At 42.9% G+C, this 21,187-nt stretch overlaps 1 protein-coding gene across 2 annotated transcripts in view; it reads right to left on the bottom strand.

The window, feature by feature from the left end:
• Positions 1-248: 248 nt before the first annotated feature.
• The window catches only part of SLC10A7 (solute carrier family 10 member 7), a 253,210-nt gene continuing 232,271 nt past the window's right edge, over positions 249-21,187 (bottom strand). For both annotated transcript variants that reach the window (XM_043567909.1, XM_043567917.1), the window contains 2 exons: positions 5,061-5,206; positions 249-2,767 (listed from right to left, as the gene is read on the bottom strand). In XM_043567909.1, coding sequence (XP_043423844.1) covers positions 2,738-2,767; positions 5,061-5,206 — 176 coding nt within the window. In that variant the 3' untranslated portion in view covers positions 249-2,737. The remainder of the gene's footprint in view (positions 2,768-5,060; positions 5,207-21,187) is intronic.

Raw genomic sequence — 21,187 nt, 5'->3', positions numbered from 1 at the left:
CTTTCGGTCCTCACTCCTGTTGCAGAGAAAACAATGCTAACAAAAGAAGCAAGGGCTCATTTTGGATGTTAACATTATGCCGCGGTGGAGGTATTGATATGGGTACCTGGGAAGATTATGAAGCTTATGTGTATTTAACCACAAACGATGTAATAATACTGGAATGAATCAAGAGAAATCTAGAGAGACTTAGAAGGCCATAGGAGTGTATCTGAAATCAGGTTAAACATAAGCCACAGGTTCTCTTGTGATTTTGGAAACATCTCTGTTTAATCATAGAATTATTTGCATCTTCCATTCATCATAAATAACCCACTTCATTAACTTCAGCAATCCTTTTGTAAAAATTTGGTATTTAGCATAAACAAACACTGAACATTAGCCAGAGGTGTGTTAAACAAAATAGGGAAGAATTTTTTAAAAATACAAAACTTAAAACCTAGAAAAGGACACATGAAAAGATTAACAGTATCACCCATTAAAAAAATCAAATTTCATAACAACCGTTAAAAAAAAACAGGTGGAAAAATGAGTAAACATAAATACAATGTATTTCCTTCATAAACACATTTAGATAAAAGAATGGATAGCCTGACAGTGCATAACACAGAGCAAAATATTTTGAGATGAATAATTAAATCCCAATAAGCATGAATTAAAAATAAATTTTGATTTTATTTTTTATTCTTTATGGAAAAATATGCCACGGTATTTGTGTAAAAAAAGAAATGGGCATAAACCTATCACTAAAGCCACCAAAATGCACTATGTAGAGATTATTTGAAAACAAAACATTTTTTAAAGCAAAAGATAAATTGTTATAGCATCTTCAGTTGAACCTTATCCCATTAATCACACCTACTATAGGTGTTAGATAATAGAGGTAGATAAGTTGGGGCAAAAAAAAAATCAGTATTCTAATCTAGAGAGAAAGATTTTTATAGCTCAGATGGACAGACAGACAATTCCATCTCCTCTGAAATTCAAAGACGCTTGAGGGAACAAAACATGAAAATCTTCCTGTGCTCCATATGTAAGCATCAAAGGTATCGAGCAAAATTACTGGAGTTTTAGATATAGGGACATTCTTGGCAAATAGCCTGTTGAACAAGGATTTTTGCAGAGTCTGGCACTAGCCTTAAAATTTACAGTGAGGATAACTCTTGTGAAACTTATGAGGTTCAATAGTATTGAAATGGTCAGAAGTTACAGAGATGAGAGCTGGTCGGGACAATAATATAAATTTACAGTACTGATAAAGCCGGTAAGTTTCTATGGAATGATTTTTGTGTTGCTGACCAAATAACAACTAAACAGCTATTGAGGACACAGTCAGCCTCTGTGAGACCCAGGATGCCAATACCGTCTATCAGATCAAGGAAGGACACGCAGAGAGGATGTGACAGAATGCTGTGCAGGAAGCAGAAGAAAATGTTCCCCTAATTGTATATATTACTTTCTTCTCTAGTTGGGTCCAGTAAAAGTTTGCTCAGCCACAGTAGAAGCAAACATGAACACTCTTTTGAAAGCTGATGCCCAATTGGGACATCATTTTATTTGGTATTTTGGTTAATGAATGTTTTTGCATTTTCTGTGCCCAGTTTTCTTTCCATATGTGTATATGTAACATTTGCTTGTATCCATGACCTTTATATTTTTATTTATTCATAAGAGCAATATGATTTAATTCTAAAAAATTGTTGCAAACGTTTGTCAAATCTGCCAAGGAAATTTTCGCCAATAACTTGTCTCAAGTGCCTTACGTGTGCTTAATTCAAGGATGTAACAGGCTGCTTCCGGCTAAAAGGGGCAATTTGTGCTCAGACATCTGTGTAACAAGAATAAATTCTGGTCTCAGTTGCGGAATGTGAATATAATCTACCATTAATTGTTGCTGTTCTCCAACTGACAGTAACATTTTTGTGTCTTACATTTGCTGTTACGAGCTTGGGAGTGTGCTGGAAAACAGGTAAGAAAGAAATTATGGCAGAAAAAGGGAAAAATATGTGAAATATAATTGTAAAAATCCTGAAAACTGAGTCCTGTAGTTTACCTCAAAACTTCCCTTACTTACAACTCAAACATCAGGCTCTTTCTTTGAAGCAGCTTATAATAAATTTAAGACATATAACACCGCCATCTCTTATAATGGGACTGAGGAGTTTCTGTGTGGAAACTATTTGAAGGAATGTCTAAAAAATGATGTCAAGAAATGCAGATAACTTATGCTTTTCAGCATCTATTCAATCTATGACCCCTGCTGAGTTGATAAGGAAGAGGCATGTCACAGTTGTAGAAAAAAAGAATCACACAGTAAATCAAAGTATTCATGAATAAGACTTTGGAAATTTTCACTGTCATCAGGAGGGCATCTTCCCGATGGGGTGACCTCATTTCAAACAGCACAGTAACTAGAACAGAGTTGTATTGCACCAAAGGTGGTACAAGGAAAGCATGTTTGCTTTTTGTCACGGTGACAGTTTCCTGTGGTAGGAAAAAATAAATAAATAAACCGCTCCAAAATACAGTACCACCCCTGGCAGTAACCAACGAAGTAGGTTTTGGAAATAACGCTCCTGTCAAATACATTTTAAGGCACTTAAACTGTTATATCATATTTTTGTGTAGAAAAATAAAATATGCATCGAAGCAACATTCACAAGTACGTGTCTTCGGAACTGTTTGTATGTACAATCCTGTACATATATACATCGCTACACGAAGGGCGCCATCTTCATTATACTGTTGGCCTCGTCAACTTCACTCCCTGTAGGAAAGGACAACGTGATGTTCAGAATTGGACAGTATCTATGAACAAAATGAAAGCATCAATCAACAGCAGATAATTTATGCTCCTAGAAGGAAGAGGCAGCCCACCCCGACAGCCTCACATAACCAGTGATCCAAACCTCCAGACACAAACAGACCCATCTGCCCACCTCACCGGCCGGCAGACTTTGTCATCTCCCCAGCCTGACCTGGCTACTCACACTGTCCCACCAAACATGGATGGTCGCCATGCGTCTCAATCACTATTATTTGTAAAGCAGAGGAGACGCTCATGGATATGATTGACAGTTTGTATTTATTTTGTGGTCAAATGGGATGGGTAAATATTCCAAGCCTTCTGGATTATTCTAAGGTAGCTGATACCTCCCTTGTTTGGAGGAGTTCCTGTGCAAAAGGAAAATGAACAGCGTTGTCCAATTTTGCCTCCCTTTTGGAAATGCTTCAGTTACTCTGCAGAATAAATCCCAGAGCTTTAAAACAATTTTCTGTTCACTACAACTACATGTTTTTGATAGAATATTAGGATTTTCAAATAATTGTCTTCATTCTTTGTCAAAATGTATGTGTATAGATTCTGACCAACAGCGCACATACACATCGATAAATATAAATGGAAGTTTTCAAGAGGGATAAATAGTAAAAGAAATAAAAAGGTACTAAACTGCTCCTCTACCAACTCAGAGTGGGCAGATCAGAGCCCATAGTGGCACCCAGTACAGAACGGGAATGGCTAACGTTCTGGTAAATGACAGAATAAATGAAGGTGCTGGGTGGGCTAGCTTTTTCAAGTAGGATCCTGGGGATCTAGGGCGCTTCGTATAAAAGCGATGTTCTATTTTTGTCTGGGGGGTTCTTGTGGTATTGGGGCAAGGTTCTGGAGGCCAAATAGACCAGGGTTCTAGTCCTCACTCTAGCACTGACAAAGCCACCCATGTAGCCTTGGGCAAGTTGCTCAGCTCCCCAAGCCTACTTCCTAACCTGTACAGTGTGACAACAGAGCTCGCCGCGAATGGTGTTGTACATAGTAATGGGCAGCGATGACAATAACGATACTTACAGCCGCTAGCTTTTATCAAACACCTGCCATTTAACCCTCTGTAACTCTAAAGAGTAGATATTATCATTAGTCTCAAAGTGGCAGAAACTGAGGTACAGAGAAGTGAAGTATGTGCCTGAGGTCGCCCAGAAAGGAGGCAGCACAGCCCATAGGCTTTTCAAGGTCCACACTCCAAACCAGGTAAATGTTGGGATGCGCTTGGCACACAGAGCTCAATGGGTGTCGTGTGGCTCTTCCATTTTCAGGACGCTAAGGACACAACATAGGGCACTCCCCTGCCACTGGATGTCTCTTTTTGCCTATGCTTCTCCTGATAACAGTTGCCATGCTGTGTATAGGCTCAGAGAAGTCCTGTAAGGTCTGAGCTGCTGGGAAGGAGACAACTCTGTGGATGCTTCGATGGTATATTGCAGCAACTAAACTTTGTGTGAATCACCTGGCCGATTTTATTTGGGCTGATAATTTAGGAAATAAAATCTACAGATATCAAATAAGTAACAAGACTCTGAGCTAAGTGTAGTGAAGTTGACATTGTGTTAATTTTGTTAATTAAATTATTTAAATGCCCAAACACATAGTTTTGCTGTGCAAAGAAGTTTTTAGGTGTCTAGAATATTAAAAAAAATAGACATTTTAGATAAACCCAGGTGCTGTCACATTTATTTATTTAATTTTTTAAAAGTTTTATTCGTCTATTTTGAGAGAGAGAGAGGGAGAACACGAGCAGGGAAGGGGCAGAGAGAGCGGGAGAGAAAGAATCCCAAGCAGGTTCATGCTGTCAGCATGGAGCCCGATGCGGGGCTCAAACTCATGAATCATGAGATCATGACCTGAACCAAAATCAAGAATGGACACTTAACTGACTGAGCACCCAGGTGCCCCAGGGGCTATCATATTTAGAAAGGCATGTGAAATCAGGACACGTATGAAAAAGACAGGGTGGGGGAAAGATGGTGAACACCTGAGAGGAGCGGTACAGATATTTTGAGTATATTCACCTTTACCCATTGCAATTTGCCCTTCAATTAACCCTCAGTCTTCTTTTTCAAGTAAAATGGATCAATGCATCATTATTATTACTGTGATTAGTTAAGAAAATATGTACTTGAGAATGAGACTATGCTAGCAAAACTTAAAGAATATGAACAGCTAAGATTCAGAAATAGCATTTCAATCTAATTTGGATTTAAATGAGATCTTGCCAGAGTCTTACCTTCTGCCTTGACACCATCCAAGACTTTATCGTTGGCACTAACACACTTCCCAGAAGGATCTGAACTGGGTGGTATATGAGCAAGGGCACGGATATTAGAGAGAGGTGCTCATGGCCTGCGAACACTATCTTCAGCATTGGAATTCCTGGTGGACAAAGAAGACAGAAAATCTAGAGGCAAATTCAGTCTGTCATCAAACTAAAGACTCCAATAAAACCGGAATTTTGAACTGGGTCATTATCATCTTTCCCCCGGAATGTATTCATAGGGAATGTCTCAAACACATAATCAAATCTTTCCATCTTCCTTTCACTACATAGCTCTTCCCAGAACAGATGAAAGCTGAAAAGGTGATCAGTGTTCAACGACACCAATAATTCCCACTGCAAATCAGCAGCCTGTCTACAGAGGAGAGGGGAGAAGAGTTGCTTCTCAGAAGGCTGAAAAATAATAGTAAGGAAGAGGTCCAAAATGGATCCTTCCGTGCTTAGTAGTGAAATAGACTGCTGGTGTTTAGGAGGGAGGCCTGCTTGACACCATTTCAAAGTCCCAAAAGTTCACTCTTGAGAATCGAAATGATATGGTAAGATAACATATGATATACATCGTTATAAGTAGGAGGATACTTTTGCCAAGTGAATGTTAATAAAGTCTTTGCCCCTTCTCTTTTGGCCAAGGATCCCAAAGCTCTTTACGAGCTACTGTGTACGGCAAGTGAATTCTACGATGAGTGCTGAACGTTTAAGCCCTACAGTGAAAGTCTTAATGGAGCTCAGGTAAATGAATACAGCTTTGTGAATCTACCACTCTATAATACCAAGGGCAAAGTCTGCAGATTTTGTAAACAGCTGCCTATGTGTGTACCTATTAGGCTTTTATAACAGAAATCAGACACCGGCAATTTGACTATTATTACCAATTGTTTCAATGTGGCCCAGTTGTCAGAATTCCTGTGTATGTATGTATGCTTTTTCAACGGAATGGCTTTAATAGCTTAGCTTCCTTCTTGTTTCTTTGAGAACAGCCTCTGGAAAGGACTCAAGGTCCTAAACATGCACAATGATGGCACATAAATAACTTTTTATTATAACCCACTGAGGAAAGCTCTGCTTTTTCAATTATTTTTACCTTCTAATAAATTTCAAACCTTTATGCAAAAATGTATTTCATAGCCGCTTTCTTTTTCATAGCCTCACAAATCATTGCCGTAAACTGAAGACACTTAACTCATCCCCAACGATCTCTCTCTCACAGCTCTGAAAGGACATGCTTAGATTTTTGTAGTTTCTGTCTTCTCACTAATAGAAAAAAAACAAAAGAGCTTTCTTTTTAAAAATAATATACTTCATCAGGGGCACCTGGGCGGCTCAGTCGGTTGGGCATCCGACTTCAGCTCAGGTCATGATCTTGCGGTTCGTGAGTTTGAGCCCTGCATCGCGCTCTGTACTGATGGCTCGGAGCCTAGAGCCTGCTTTGGATTCTGTGTCTCCCTCTCTCTCTGCCCCTCCCATGTTCGCACTCTGTCTCTTTCTCAAAAATAAATAAACATTAAAAAAATTTTTAAAAAATATACTTAATCAACTGACAGTTGAAAAGCAGCATCTGATATTACAGTCCTGGCAAGTTCTTGCAACGAGAAAAGACCGGAACATTCTCCTCCTGTTTCCAGGAGAGATTATTTGGCCCCAAGGGATGATGTTAAGTAGCCGGTGGGTGCAGGTGGAGTCAAAGTAAGGCTGAAGGGAACGAATAGAAATACAGAGACATTTGTCCCCATAAATGATCAGAGCAAAGATTCTGACCCAAAGTTCGAGGACCATGGCTGCTGTGCTAAATCACCTGAGTTACCCTTTTTTGGCAAAGACTCAGGCTCTGTGTCTTTCTCCGGCAAGCTTAAGTAGGCTCTGAAGGGAAGCCAGAGATACAGTCACGGGGCTGCTGCTGCAATAAATACACAAATAATCGCTGCAAAGAGGCATCTCCTCAGGCCTTGCCTGAGATAGGAGGCATCTCAGGGCAAGCCACATCAGAGGTTCACCTTAGTGTGAGGAATTAGGTACAGAGATGTGGCAGTAATGACGATGAGAATTGTTGTTATGTAATGAGTGCTTACTACATGTCACGTGCTGCCAAAGTGCTCTCCCATATTAATGGAATTAAGCCTCCCAATAACCCTCGGAGGCTGATGAAAACTACTGTTTGCACTATTTTTCTGATGAGGAAAGAGGCACCTCGTGGTCAGGAAGCTTTTCCAGGTGGGGGGGTCTGAACTGCAACCCAGGCAATCTCGTGTTCCAGTTCTCTGGGCTAGGTAAGGGTCAAGGCCTCCGAGGTCTTCAGTTCAAGATGCCCATGGGGACAGCAGCTTCGTTAGGCAGAAATGGAACTTTTTGGTGTGTAAACGCTTTCTAGTCCAGAAGTTCTTTTGGAACTCATTCCCCTTGGATGCTTCCCAGAAGCACTTCCAGAAGCAGAAGACGTCATCAAACTCCCCTGCCACCCATACCGGATGTTCCTGTGATTTCACATGCTCGAGGAGCTAGGTGACGGCTAGGACAACCCCAGTAGTGTCAAGGGCACACGGACGGAAAGATGGAGCCAAGCCTTTACTCGCAGGAAGCTTCCAGTGTACAAGTGACCTTCTACCTTCACACCATTTGTGTGAAGTTCTCTTCTGGGCCGGTTCTTCAGCTCCTAGATCTAATCTTCAAACACACCCTTCTATACACTGCTCCAGGACGGGGCTGGGACTCTGCAAACATCACCCGTCCTTGGCAGCCGACTCCGTGGATGGTTCTGCCAACCGGGGCACTAGAGGAAGGCTGGAGGAGGAGGAGCTTGGGGTTCCTGATGGCCACAGCGCCTTCAGGGAGCGGCAGTGGTTGGCTCCAGCAGGTAGGTCCTTGTGCCCCTCCTAAGAGGCCTCAGCCCCCGTTTCCTCCTCTAAGCTTCTAGGCTCTGACAACCCCCATTTCTTCCCTTTGTTCACCCAGTTCCTGCTGCTACCTGTGGTTATTACTCCTTTTTTGTCCTCATGGTCCCCTTTCCCCCTTTCGCATTTCCCCACACTGTTTACTCTTTCCTACATGAAAGAGTGTTTTCCCTTTTTCCTGATGGACCTGGTGGTATAGACGCTTTTCTTATGCTGCCTTGTAGTGCACGTATTCACTCCCCACAAAGAGAAGGGGTCCGTGATGACTAGCAGCTGCCACGGACATGTGTCGGGTTAAACAGGGATTTCTTCTCACTTTATGTGCCTGCAATACCCCCTTGTTAATCATTAATCACATTTCCTATCACTATCACTCGAAGTGACTAATGTTAAAAATATGATTGAACATGATGTAATAGAGGAAAAAAACTTAGCTTCCAGAGATCAGGACCCAAGTCCCTTTCACATGTCCTCGCTTACTCTCGTATGGCAGATGTGCAGCTCTGTCTCTTGGTGAGGGGAGGGGGACCCCAGTAATTCAGGTCATATGTTATTCATTTCCGAAATCTTCATTTTCTTTCAGTCTCTCTCTTTTTTTTTTAATGTTTATTTCTGAGAGAGAGAGAGAGAGAGAGAGAGAGAGAGCAAGCGAATGGGGGAGGGGCAAAGAGAGAGAGGGATACAGAGGATCCAAAGAGGGCTCTCTGAGCTGACAACAGTGAGCTGGATGTGGGCTCGAACTCACGAACCAGGAGACCATGACCGGACCAAAGTCAGAGGCTCAAATGACTGAGCCACCCAGATGCCCCTTTCCTTCAGTCTTAAAATCCACCTTACTTTTCAATCATTTGATTTCTACTTTCCTTTTCAATTATTCGAGTTTTTTCCCAATCTCTTATTTATCTCCATCTTTCCATCTCTCTTTTTCCCTACTGTTCTTTCAGCCTCCCGCCCAACTCTAGTAGACCCTTCACTCTGCATTTTCATTTCCTTGAAGGTCAGTGTAGAAAGAAATTGGGAGAAGCAGAGCGAGGGTTCACTTTTCCATGTTGGAGTGTCTCACGCTATGGTGGCCATCACTTGGAAGCAGTGAGGTCAGTACGTCAGTTCCAGGGCATCTGTGTCACGTTGCCAGCACTATTAGGATGACAACGCAAAATTCAACAGAGACGTAAGGAACCTGTAAGAGCCACGATTTCCATCAGTTGGTCATGAACTTGGCAGAACGCAATCTTCAAGCCAAATCAGAACACCAGCAGTGGCTCTTGTTCCAGAAACCTATGTCACACACCACCTTCCACCCTCTTTACTCACTTGTTTAATAACTCGCTCCATCATTCATTCGTTCAGTTAGCACTCATGGAACTTATTAACTGCTCTGTGAAAGAACAAGGAATGCTGGGAATGGAATGTGACATAACCCGCACTGAGTGGCTTCCCAGGCACCCCTGTGACCGCTTACACCTCCTCCCCATAAACTTCCTTCAGGGCAATCGGCTCTTCACTGCATTCCCACACTATGTCCCACAACCACACAAAGGTCTCTCTGACTTGAGGTCTGTTCTGTCGAAGCTATTTTCCGCTCTGTGGCCAGAGTGAGCACAAAATCGGGTTACATCAAATCCCTCGGGAGTTTGTCACACAGGGGAGACTCCTAGGTGTGGTGCACAAGGACCCTCCTGACCTGGCCCCTGCCCGTCCCTGTGTGTCTCACACTCCCCCACTCCTCACTCTGTGCTCCAGCCGGAAAGAGCTCCACGCTGCCCTCCTCGCCCTCCCTGCCACGGGCCCAGGCCCCAGCGCTGTCCCCCAGCCTTTGCACTAGAGCTCCTTTGCCTGGAATGCCCTTCACCCACTTCTCGAGCCCTCTCCTCCAGTGGCCCTCAGTTCTTAAGTCGCCTCCTCTGGGATGCCGTCTTCACAGTCGCCCACTGGCCTTCAGGTCCTCTCCACTCTGTGCTCGCCTGACCCGCAGCACATTCCAGCCTCGTGCTCACCGCGAGTACTACCACTGCTGGTCCTTAGGAGCTGCCCTCACTAAGGTAGCAGCTGAGGGTCAGCAGCTGTTTCCTCTTCATCTCTGAGCACATAGTGGGTGCTCAAAAGGAGTGTGTCGAGTGAATGGATTTCTATTTTTCCAGATCCCACCATAAATTTACCGTGCAGACTATCACTCCGTTTTCATTATCTTCTTTAAGTAGGGGGAAAAAATGGCAATAATTAAAAAAAAAAAAAAAACAACAAACTTACTAGAAAGAGTTTTCTTTTTAAAGTAAAATTTAAATATAGGACTCTTTTCATCTTGCTATCACTGCAGTAATATAAATGAAGCAAATTAATTTTAATGCTCCCAGGTACTGATTCTGTGTCACCATGGTTGACAGGATCCAACTAGACTTTATGAGATGGCATTTGACTTTATGGAAGTGAACACTATGCCTGCATTTACAATTTTACGGGGGCTTTAAGCTGTCATGCTGAAAAATGTTTATAAAACATTAATCAAAAAATGCCTCTTTAATACAATGCATTGTCTGAAAGATGTTAGAAGGCACATATTGTAAATGGATTCTTTTTCTGACTAAAGTAATTTCCACCAAAAGCATTTCCCCATTGCTCTACAAGTACACTGTGTGGATAGATAAAGAGCACTTTCCCAGCACATTACTACCTGCTCCAAACACTTGGGAAATCAGTAATGTACAGCATGCCATATTTCCATGTCACACATGACACATTCGTCTAAAATTATCCAACAGAGTTTGACACTGCGGCACATTCCATAAGCAGGGCTTTCAACTGACATCTGCCAAGTAGGAACTTCAAGTGAGAGCTTTCTTCTTCTAACAAGCGAGTAAGGGGTTTCTTTTATCCTATACCCAGGATGGAAAGGATAAAACAATACGTACAAGAACAAGTTTTTTTTTTTCCTTCCTATTTTAAAAATGTTTATTTTATGTTCTCTGAATTAGAAAATTCCCTTTGTATTAGTGTTCAAGCTTCAACAGTTTCTATGTTCTACTGGATGGGCAGTTTTTAATTGTTCCTTGGGAAACATTTATCTTTCCGGATTAAACACGGACTTTGATTTAGCCCACACTGAAGGCAGAAGGCTGCTCTATTGTTCGCGACATAAAAACTATCTACTTCATATCCTAGTTCAGTTTACTTACCTGTAGGTGCACAATGTTCTCACCATCCGTCCATCCACCCATCCATCCATTCTTTCGTTAAAATATACTTTTTGGGCCTCTGCCCTTTGTGAGTCACTGTTCTAGGTGCTGACCATATAAGGTCAGTAGCACCGCCAAGGCCTCTGCCTTCCTGGGGCTCACCTTCCTGTAGCTCTTGCCCTGATACCTCAGCTTTCCTCCACCAGAGGGACAAGTGTCAGCATGGTGAGTGTAACCCGTTCTGTCACTGGCTTCCCCAGTTTCTACAACTCAAAGTTTGGGAATTATCTTCGACCAACCCCATTTGTCTTCTTACCCCTAGATCAAGCCACCGAAATCTGTAGATTCTTTCCTCCGCCTGCCACTCCCCTTCCCCCTCGGTTTTCACTGCCACCTTCCTAATTCCGTACCTCATAAAGGCAAGCTGAGATTACTCTTATAGCCTCCTGACATAACCCATCTTCAGAGTCTTCCCTTCATCAATCCTCCAAACCACAGCCAGATTAATCTTCCTACAACCCACATTAATTAAAGCCAATACCCTGCTCAAGAATTACAATGACTGTCCAGTGCCCATTCATCACATTCTCTACCTATTCAACTTCAGTGAAAAACAGTTACTACCAGCACCATTTTGTAAGTGCTTACCGAGTGCGAAGTGCTTTGCCTGCATTATCTCATTTAATCCTTGCAACAGCCCTATGGAGTGGGGGCAGTTTTCCCATTTAGGCATGAGGGAACTGAGGTTGAGAGCAGTTAAGTGGCTTGCCTGACATCATGCATCATGCATTTCAGTAGAGGCGGAATTGGACCTCAGTCTATTTACTTGTAATCACTGAGCTATGCCAACTCCATTAAACCAAACTTTCAGTTGTCAATTGCAGTTCTCAGCTCAGGTCTAGCACTTTCTTGTCTTTGTGAAAGCCCAGCCTCTGCTGGATCTTGCCCTTTCTCTCTACGCACCTAAATCCTATGGGTTCATTCAGGCTCAGCTTTATATTTCCTCTACTGTGAAGGTGGCCTCCCTACTGATTTCTTCCTCTTTTGAGGCAAGAAGATGCCCTTCCTCCTGCATCAGATAAACTAGCATTTGCTTATGTTGCCATTATTTTCTTTGGTGTAGGTTTTGTTTTCCCCTGACCATAGGCAAAGTATAGCATTCTTCTTTTAAACTCCTGCAGTATTTAAGCACAGGACTGGTACTTAATAAATGATTGATTACTTAAGAATAGATACTAAAGTAATGTTTCCTATTTAAGAAGACAGGATATGGAACACATAAATACTAGCTGCTTCGCTAGATTGCAAAGAGAGTGCATTCACACACTCCTTGGGGACAGGACTGTATTTCCTAGGACAAAATACACTTGCTATTGCAGGAAGGAAAGGAACTGGACTGACTGAGGAACACGAAATTTGAAACGAGTACTAAATTGTGGAGTAGGAGAGGAAATATGTTGGAAAACAGCCTCTGCGTCCCTCGAAGTCTAATATGACTTAGCAAAGATAGCGTGTATTCCAATCACCTGGATCACTTCCTGTCTTTTAGGGGTTCATTCGCCTGAATTCACATGACTTGTTTTCCATTTAAATGCTTTCTCAGACTTTTCACTGAGGTTTGGAGAGAGCTGCTGGCAAATCTGGAATCCAGTTGCTTCTCTCTTCCGTCGTCATGGTGATTTCCCACTTTTGTTTAGTCTGTTCTTAGTTAGAAACATCCATAAGTTTACTATCTAAATGTCCTACACATTGTTACTGAATTCTATCTCTTCCTCAGTGAATCTCTCAGAAAAGCCCATGTTTGCCTTTAAAAGTCATTGGGATAGATGGTCTCCCCAGTCATAATACAACCCAGGAAGGCAGTTGCTGTTTAAGACACTCTTCTCCCACATCACTAAATGCCAATCTCTGTGTTCCCTTCTCACACACGCACACGCGCGCGCGCGCGCACACACACACACACACACACACACACACACAGAGTCTTTCTCTTTAGAGACAAGTACTCACAAACGTTAAACTCACTGGCACTAATTTATCTCAATTACTAAACAAGGGAGCAATTACATGCCATTTCTAGAGCACAAAATGATACCATGATAAAGTGCAACAAGTTTTAGAATTTGGTTAGAAAAGGCTTTCAGGTGAGATTTACCTAAAGCGAGCTAATTTTCAGTAATACAGCTGTCATCTTCATGCAGCCATTTATAATTTATTATATCCAGTAACCTACGTGAGGCAGGTCAGTGTAGGAGTTAAGAAGCCCGACACAGAAGTCAAAGAGCCCTGGGTCAGCATGTGTACCACTTACCATCTGTGTGACCTTGGTTGGGCAAGTTATTTAGCCTCAGTTTTCACATCTGTAAAGTGTACCTACTCTGTAGGTTTGGGGCTTTTGTCTTTTTTAATAGACAGTAAGTGAAACAATGTACAAAGTCCATTATGTGTCAGACAATCTTCTAGGTGCAGTGAATAAATGGGCAATCGCCCCCTTCCACTGCCTTCAAGGAGTGTATGCTGTTACTCATTTAATAGGGAGAGAAGATAGAGGATACCAGGCCAAATCAAGGCAAAGAGCAAATTCCACGCAGTAACAAAATCATGACACACGGCAGCGAGAAAATGCAGCACGGCTGTCTAGGGAAACAGTTGTTAGGCAAATGGATTCAGTGAACATTTGTGTTATTCTGATTTTTGTCTCTTGTTTGGAGGGGGTAACACGAAAGGCCATCTGCTTCTAGGTTGAATGGTTATGGCTTGGCTTGTTAGAGGCCTGCTAGATCCGTCAAGAGCTACCCTAAGGTGTGGCCTTTTGGAGCAGCTGCTATTTAGTCTGCACAGCCCCCAGAATTCTATTCTGCTTACAATCCTGGCTATTCTAGAACTCCTCCCCCAATCCCCTCCCCCCAGCCTTCCAAACCCATCTGGAATGTTCTGAAGGCTGGCAAGTCAACTTCCTGCAGATTCCCTCAGGATTGCGGACAGGATGTCACAGATCTTCTCCTCACTCCCATCTAAATAACTGGTCTTTTGTGCAAATTCTCCAAGGTACTTTAATATGCAGATTACACTGCCTCACCCTTGCCAATGATTTACATTTCACTTTCCTCCCCGGTCTTTTTGTGTCATTCCATCCTTAACTGCAATCTCCTGCCCTATTATCTTTGGCGTTACCCCACCACAGCATCAGAAAGCCTACTGCTGCTTTATGACACACAGAAGAAGACATTTTTGTCCTTTTTTACAAAGAGGCATCCAAAATGAGGTACAACTAAATAACATATGCAGATAGGAGCTCTCTCACACTTTCCCCAGTGTCCCAGTGGGTTCACGGAACCCACATAGAAGTCGAACATTTCCAAAGTGCTCAATACAAAGGCAACAGCAGCAGCTCCGGGATCTCTGACGAACCCCCTTGGCTAGGCCTCTGGCAGAAAAACACGGCAATCCTGCACCAGTTTAACTGATATCTACAAATGGAATTTTAATTTCTAACCTCCAAAGCCCAAAATATGTCATAGGGTTATCTCTGTAGCTGGCGTACGAGAGGGGAAGGGACACTTTACAATCCACACAGGAGACGTCAGCAAACGTGCGTCACAAACTGGCCTCAAACACCCCCTCTGTTTTCCTCTCAGGGGCTCACACTGCTCTCCGGCCACCCTCCCCTCCACACTTAGGAAGACTTTAAATGTCAGATGTTTTTTCTGATGTGAAACTTTAGACATTTATCCTTCATCTTTCAAAACCGTAATTCAAGAATATATATATATATATTTTTTTTTAATTTTTTTTCAACGTTTATTTATTTTTGGGACAGAGAGAGACAGAGCATGAGCAGGGGAGGGGCAGAGATAGAGAGGGAGACACAGAATCAGAAACAGGCTCCAGGCTCTGAGCCATCAGCCCAGAGCCTGACGCGGGGCTTGAACTCACGGACCGCGAGATCGTGACCTGGCTGAAGTCGGATGCTTAACCGACTGCGCCACCCAGGCGCCCCAATATATATTTTTTTTATCCAAAAGGGAGAATTAGGTCTGCATGAGCAGGACAATTAACAAATATAAGGTTACAAACTACACATCTGAGGCCATTATTAAGAAAAAGGAACCACCTTTCCAGTAATTAAAAGCTTTAGAAAAGAGATAGCAGTATCCATGTTTCAGTCTTTCAACAATCCCACCTCGTTCAGAACTTCAGAAGTCATATCTGGAGTTCATGGATTTTTTTTTTAAGCTAATTTATTTATTTATTTATTTTGAGAGAGAGAGAACGTGCATACCAGCAGGGGAGAGGTAGAGAGTGAGGGAGAAAGAGCATCCCAAGCAGGCTCCACACTGTCAGTGCGGCTCGAACTCACGAACAGTGAGATCATGACCTGAACTGAAATCAAGAATCGGATGTTTAACTGACTGAGCCACCCAGGTGCCCCATTGAGTTCATGGACATTTTTGATCTTCATTTGTGTGTTGGAAAGGGCACTACAGGGTACAGAAGACAATTACACAGGGCTTGCTATGTGTCAGGTACCATTCTGAGAGTGTGCAAACATCAGTTCATTCACTCCTCATGTTTACAGTGTGAGTAAAGCTACCATTCTTGTCTCCACTTTCCAGATGAGGAAACTGAGGTCGCCATCAGTACAAATTTCCCCAAGGCCACGCACAGCTGGTGACTGGATGTAGCTGGGATGTGAATGCAGACAGACTGGCTCCAGCGTCTGTGGTCTTCAACCATACTCTGTGCTTGCAATGCCTGAAATGCTGATTTGTTGGGGTACTTAGGAACCCCAGAGAAAAGAGATGCTTGATAATATTAACATCGAAAACAGAGGGTGAAACCTAAGAAAAATAATATTTACACAAGAGAAGTCTGAAAGGAAAAGAGAGGTACGCCTTTCAACAAAGGTGCCTATGTGACCGGCCTTTTACTTGCTTCAAATAAAAGGTGGCTTATGATCATTTTTGGCCCTTTAGGAAAATAATAGATTGTGTTTTAGTCTTCAGTTACCTGGGCTGTAATCCCATCGCTTTGCTGAAAGTTTTATGTAAATAAAGATGCAAGAAAAGACCAAAATGAGCAGCTGGTGTTATTTCTGTTCTGAAACAGGTACGTTCTGATTGGAAAAGACGTTTAATGAATGGCCTGAGCCGACTCACCAGATGCTGACAATGAAACATTTAACTCTACCAATTGAAGGTTTCTGCCTCGGAAGATTAGGTACACCTTCACCTGTCTGACAGCGTTGTAGGAGTAATTAGCAAGCAGGGAATTCAAGAATGAATTAAAGAACTGAGCCACGGAGGCTTCATTCAAACGCCGGCTGTGTCTTCCAGGATGGGGTCACCATATTTATGGAGACAAGGTGGGCAGGAAGTAGATGGACATGACTTTTTTTTCCTTTTCTAGGCTGTGAAGGAAGAGTCTTTTGTCTTCTTACGAGAAAATCTGGCTAATATTCATGCTCACAGGACATGAAAACATCAAAAATAGATTGAGGCTTTCGTATGACAAAAATAACACAAGGTCATCAGAATATATTTAACATGATCACCAATACAGAAGTGGCCCCTGGTTCAGAACAGAACTCACCGAACTCTGGCTCTGGAAAGACTTGCTTAATTTTACAGAAGTTTTTAGATGTGTTTTTATATAAATGAAGAAAAACACTCCAATCTTTTCTGTCCGAGGCACATCAGAGAAGCGGATGGATGTGACACGTGCTTTCGTGGATTCTGACACAGCCCCCACCCTCTAAACTTAGTGCTCCCTAAAATTTTGCACTGATAATGCTCTTAACAGTGGACGGTGGAACTTCTGGAAGGCTTTCAAGTCTTAGTTAAGTGGTATATGTGATCAACTGTGACCCAAATGCACATTATTTTTTTAAGATACATTCTTTCTTTTGTCAACGTGGCTGTTAATCACCCTCTGGCAGTAATTTTCTTCTTGATGATACAATGTTTATGATGAACATCAACATCAGAAGAGATGTCTTCTGACACAAAAGAATTAAAGAACTGACACAAAACAAGGCAGTTTTGATTTGGGGATTAGAAATTAGCATTATTTATCTTTAAATCCAACTGTTTTAAAAATGTTCACTCAGGTTTCTGTGGTTTAACTTAGCTAGATGATGTCCTACTAACCTCCTCCTGCTCTTTATTCTGAATATATAAAAATTGGAGAGTTAAGGCCTCATTTAGAAGGCTTTTAGGCAGAGGAAGAAATTAAGAAAGCCCTTGGAGCCATTTCTGGAAATAATGATGTTTGTCTAATCCCCTCAGTTCTCCTTAACCTCTGAGTACTTCACACATCTAAGAGAATTGTGGTTTTCACAAGTCAGTACAGACAAATGGCCACTTTTATCAACAAATCAGTAGGGATAATCTTAAATTGCAGTCTTAAAAAATTTTTTTTTCAATGTTTATTTATTTTTGAGACAGAGCATGAGCAGGGAAGGGGCTGAGAGGGAGACACAGAATCCAAAGCAGGCTCCAGGCTCTGAGCTGTCAGCGCAGGGCCTGAACTCAGAAACCGCGAGATCATGACCTGAGCTGAAGTCGGACGCTTAACTGACTGAGTCACCCAGGCGCTCCCTAAATTGCAGTCTTTTTGAAACACAGTAGTGCATAAATGCACATAGACACAGAAAGTAGTCTGATGCAGTAGTTCTCAGCCCCTGCTACACATTAGAATCACCTGGGTGGCTTTCAGGAACTATGATGCTGGGTCCATCCTGAGAGATTCAGAGGTAATCACTGTGGGGAGAGGTCAGGGCATCATGGTTATTGGACAGCTCCCAGATGATTCTAATGTGAGCTGGGCTGAGAAGCCAGGTCTGGTAGAAGGGGGGAGCAAGAGGACTCTGGAGGATGCTGGAGGCACAGATGGGCCCGTAAGCTGTAGGCTCTGCTCTTTAGTCACTATGTGGATTGGGGTAAATTATCTGACCTCACTGAAGCAGAACTTTCTACCTTGGACAGTGTGCTCAATAATACCTACTGTGCAGGGCTACTGTGAAGCTTACATGAGATAAAGGCAACTTATGTGCCTAATACAGTGCCTAGCATTAGCAGATAAACAGCGGGGCCTTCTCCCTTTAATGTTTCAAAGTGTCTTCATATCTACTTTCTGATTTAATGTTCCCCTCAGCCTCATAAGGCAGAAGAAAACAGGCCTGAAAGTTTGGATGTCAATATGTTTGGCTGATTTAGAATTTCAGATCATTTTATTAAAATAATTTCATATCCTCTCTAACCTCTGGAGTGGCTCAGGGCTCAGTCCTCCAAGCTCCTTTCTCCTCTATCTCCATAGTCCTTAGTGACCTCATCCAGTCTGAGAGCTTAAAATAACCTCTATGTGATGAAAGCCCCACACTTACAAGGCCAACTCTCCATTGGATGTTAAGAGATCTCAAACTTAACATGTTCAAAATGGAACTCTTGACTTGCCCCCACATCCCTCTTCAGCCACCAAAATCTGTTCCTTTGCCATCTTCCCGAATCCAGTAAATGGCAACTCCACCCTTCCATCCCCTCAGGCCAAACACCTTAGAATATCTTTAATTCTCCTTTCTCTTATAAGCATATCTAGTTTATAGGAAGCCCGATAGGCTCTGTGTTCAGAATATGTCCAAAATCCAATACCACTCCCACCTTTGAATTGCCTTTGACCTTAAACTCCTGTCTGGATTAAAGCTTCTTAATTGGCCTTCCTGTTTCTCACTGTTGTACCCTTCCATCCATCCAACCCCAGGCTTTTATTAACACAGCAGCCATAGGGATCCTTTCAAAGTGGAAGCTGGATCTTGTCTACTCAAGATCTACTAGTGTACTCAAAACCTTCCAATGACTTCCACTCTCATCCTGAGTAAAATGGCCAACAAGGTCTTACACAAAATCACTCGCCCTTCTCCTGCCCCTTGTACCATGTCTCCTATAGCTCTCTCCCTCACTCATTCTGTTTCTTGAATACTGGCCCCCTCCTCATCCTCCAACTTGCCAGGCACACAGTGTTGCCCCAGGCCCCACACCCTCACTGCTCCCTCCACTTGGAATCTCCTTCCCCTAAATACCCATGTGACTTGCTCCCTGTTTCCTTTAGGTCTTCGATCCAACACCCTCTTTCAGCCTAAAACCTTCCCATCTCCACCCTGGCACTCCTTATTTTCCTTCCTGGTTTTATTTTTCTGTATAACACTTAACCATCATCGGATATGTTCTATGCTTAAGTGTCTGTTTAATCCTACTAGAAAGGAAGCTAGATAAGGGCAAGAACTTGTTTGTACTTTGTTCACTGCTGCAGCCCATAGGACCTGGAACAGGACCCAACATATAGTAGGCACTAAAAAACACTTGGTGAGTGAATGAACGAATCAAGAAAATTGTGTTTCAAAAGCACCTTTTCATCGGCACCATTGCTTCCTGTTTTTTCACTCACTGCCAGTGTCGAGGGGTTTGGTTTGTTTTTTTTTCAATATATGAAATTTATTGTCAAATTGGCTTCCATACAACACCCAGTGCTCATCCCAAAAGGTGCCCTCCTCAATACCCATCACCCACCCTCCCCTCCCTCCCACCCCCCATCAACCCTCACTTTGTTCTCAGTTTTTAAGAGTCTCTTATGCTTTGGCTCTCTTCCACTCTAACCTCTTTTTTTTTTTTTTCTTTTTTCCTTCCCCTCGAGGGATTTGTTTTTTATTAATATTTAGAACGTCTGCTCTAGCGGTACTACAGTGCTTGTACCAGAGCAGACCAGTAGTAGCACACAGAGAACCAGTACATGGTGGGAACGTGCAGCAGGGGCAGCTCTGAGAAATGTCGCTGCTACAGTATTGTTGCCATGCTCAGCTTCAGGAGAGATGACATTCCAAATGAGCTGGCTTTCTGAGGCCTCGGCCTCTTCTGAGCTGTGTCCAATTTTACGTCTCCTCTTGCCCCCAAGGTAGCTAGTCAAAAACCCACCTGGTACCCCATGGCTTTAAAAAGTGGGCAGCTAACTCTAACTTCTGGCTGGAGTTGTCTGGATGGGGCTGTAGATGGGGACAAGGAGGCTGTGGGTGTCCCCCTCGTTTTGCAGCTGCAGGCTCGTTTATTCCTCACTGTAAAGGAGCATGGAGCTGGCTGTCATTAAATACACACAAACCGGTTTATAGTGTCTGGCTCAATTAAGGGAACTTCTGGAAGAGACACAACCCAATAAATAATTGGAGAGATGCAACTCTGAAATGACAAATGTTATTCACAGGTCTCTGTTTGCAAGTGGAGATTGAGAGATATGAACTTCAAGTGAATGAGATCTCCTGGGTGAGCGTCTTCACTTCAAACACGGTAAACAGCTGCTGTCCTGTGATGCACATTTTAGTACTGCTACAGGCAAACTTTCTAAATATGAATAATAATAATAGTAAAGACCAAACCCCTCGGCAACTGACAGCGAGTGTAGAGGTAGCAGGAAGCACTGGGCCAGGGGCCGCTGTCAGCTCTCCTGGACGGGGCGAAGGCCTCCTCACAAAGGACAAGCTCCAGAACGCCACAGCATGTTCCCCTCACCTCTCATGGCGTTTCCCTCTCAGAAGCGTGGCGTGTATATGACTGCGGGTGCGTGATTTGGTTATTAACGGGTACAATTAATCTCTTTAGAGCTACTTCCACGACTGGTGGTTTTTTTACTTGGAAATAAAGAAAACTGGGAATTAAGAGTTTCCACTAACTTAATGCCACTAAGTCGACCTTCAAAGCATGTAAGGTAAGGTACGTAGTTTTCAGTGCCACTGCAAGCCCAGTCCAGCGGCAGTGCAGCTGGTGCAGGTAAACGACGGCTCCTCTTGCTCCCGCCCTGCCACCGAGACTGAACGAGTGGTGGACGGCTGACACACCATTCTCAGGTGTTTCTAGAATCCTGGGTGGCGTGATGGAAAGGACCTGGTCTTTGACATCAGAGACCTGGTTTTAAATCCTGATCATGCCCTCTGCCAGCTATATGATCGGGTGATCTAACCCTACTCCCCTCAGTTTCC

This window comes from Prionailurus bengalensis, chromosome B1, assembly GCF_016509475.1.
Source record: "Prionailurus bengalensis isolate Pbe53 chromosome B1, Fcat_Pben_1.1_paternal_pri, whole genome shotgun sequence".
In the NCBI taxonomy this organism is placed as follows: Eukaryota; Metazoa; Chordata; class Mammalia; order Carnivora; family Felidae; genus Prionailurus; species Prionailurus bengalensis.
This window is presented reverse-complemented; position numbering and strand designations above follow the sequence as displayed.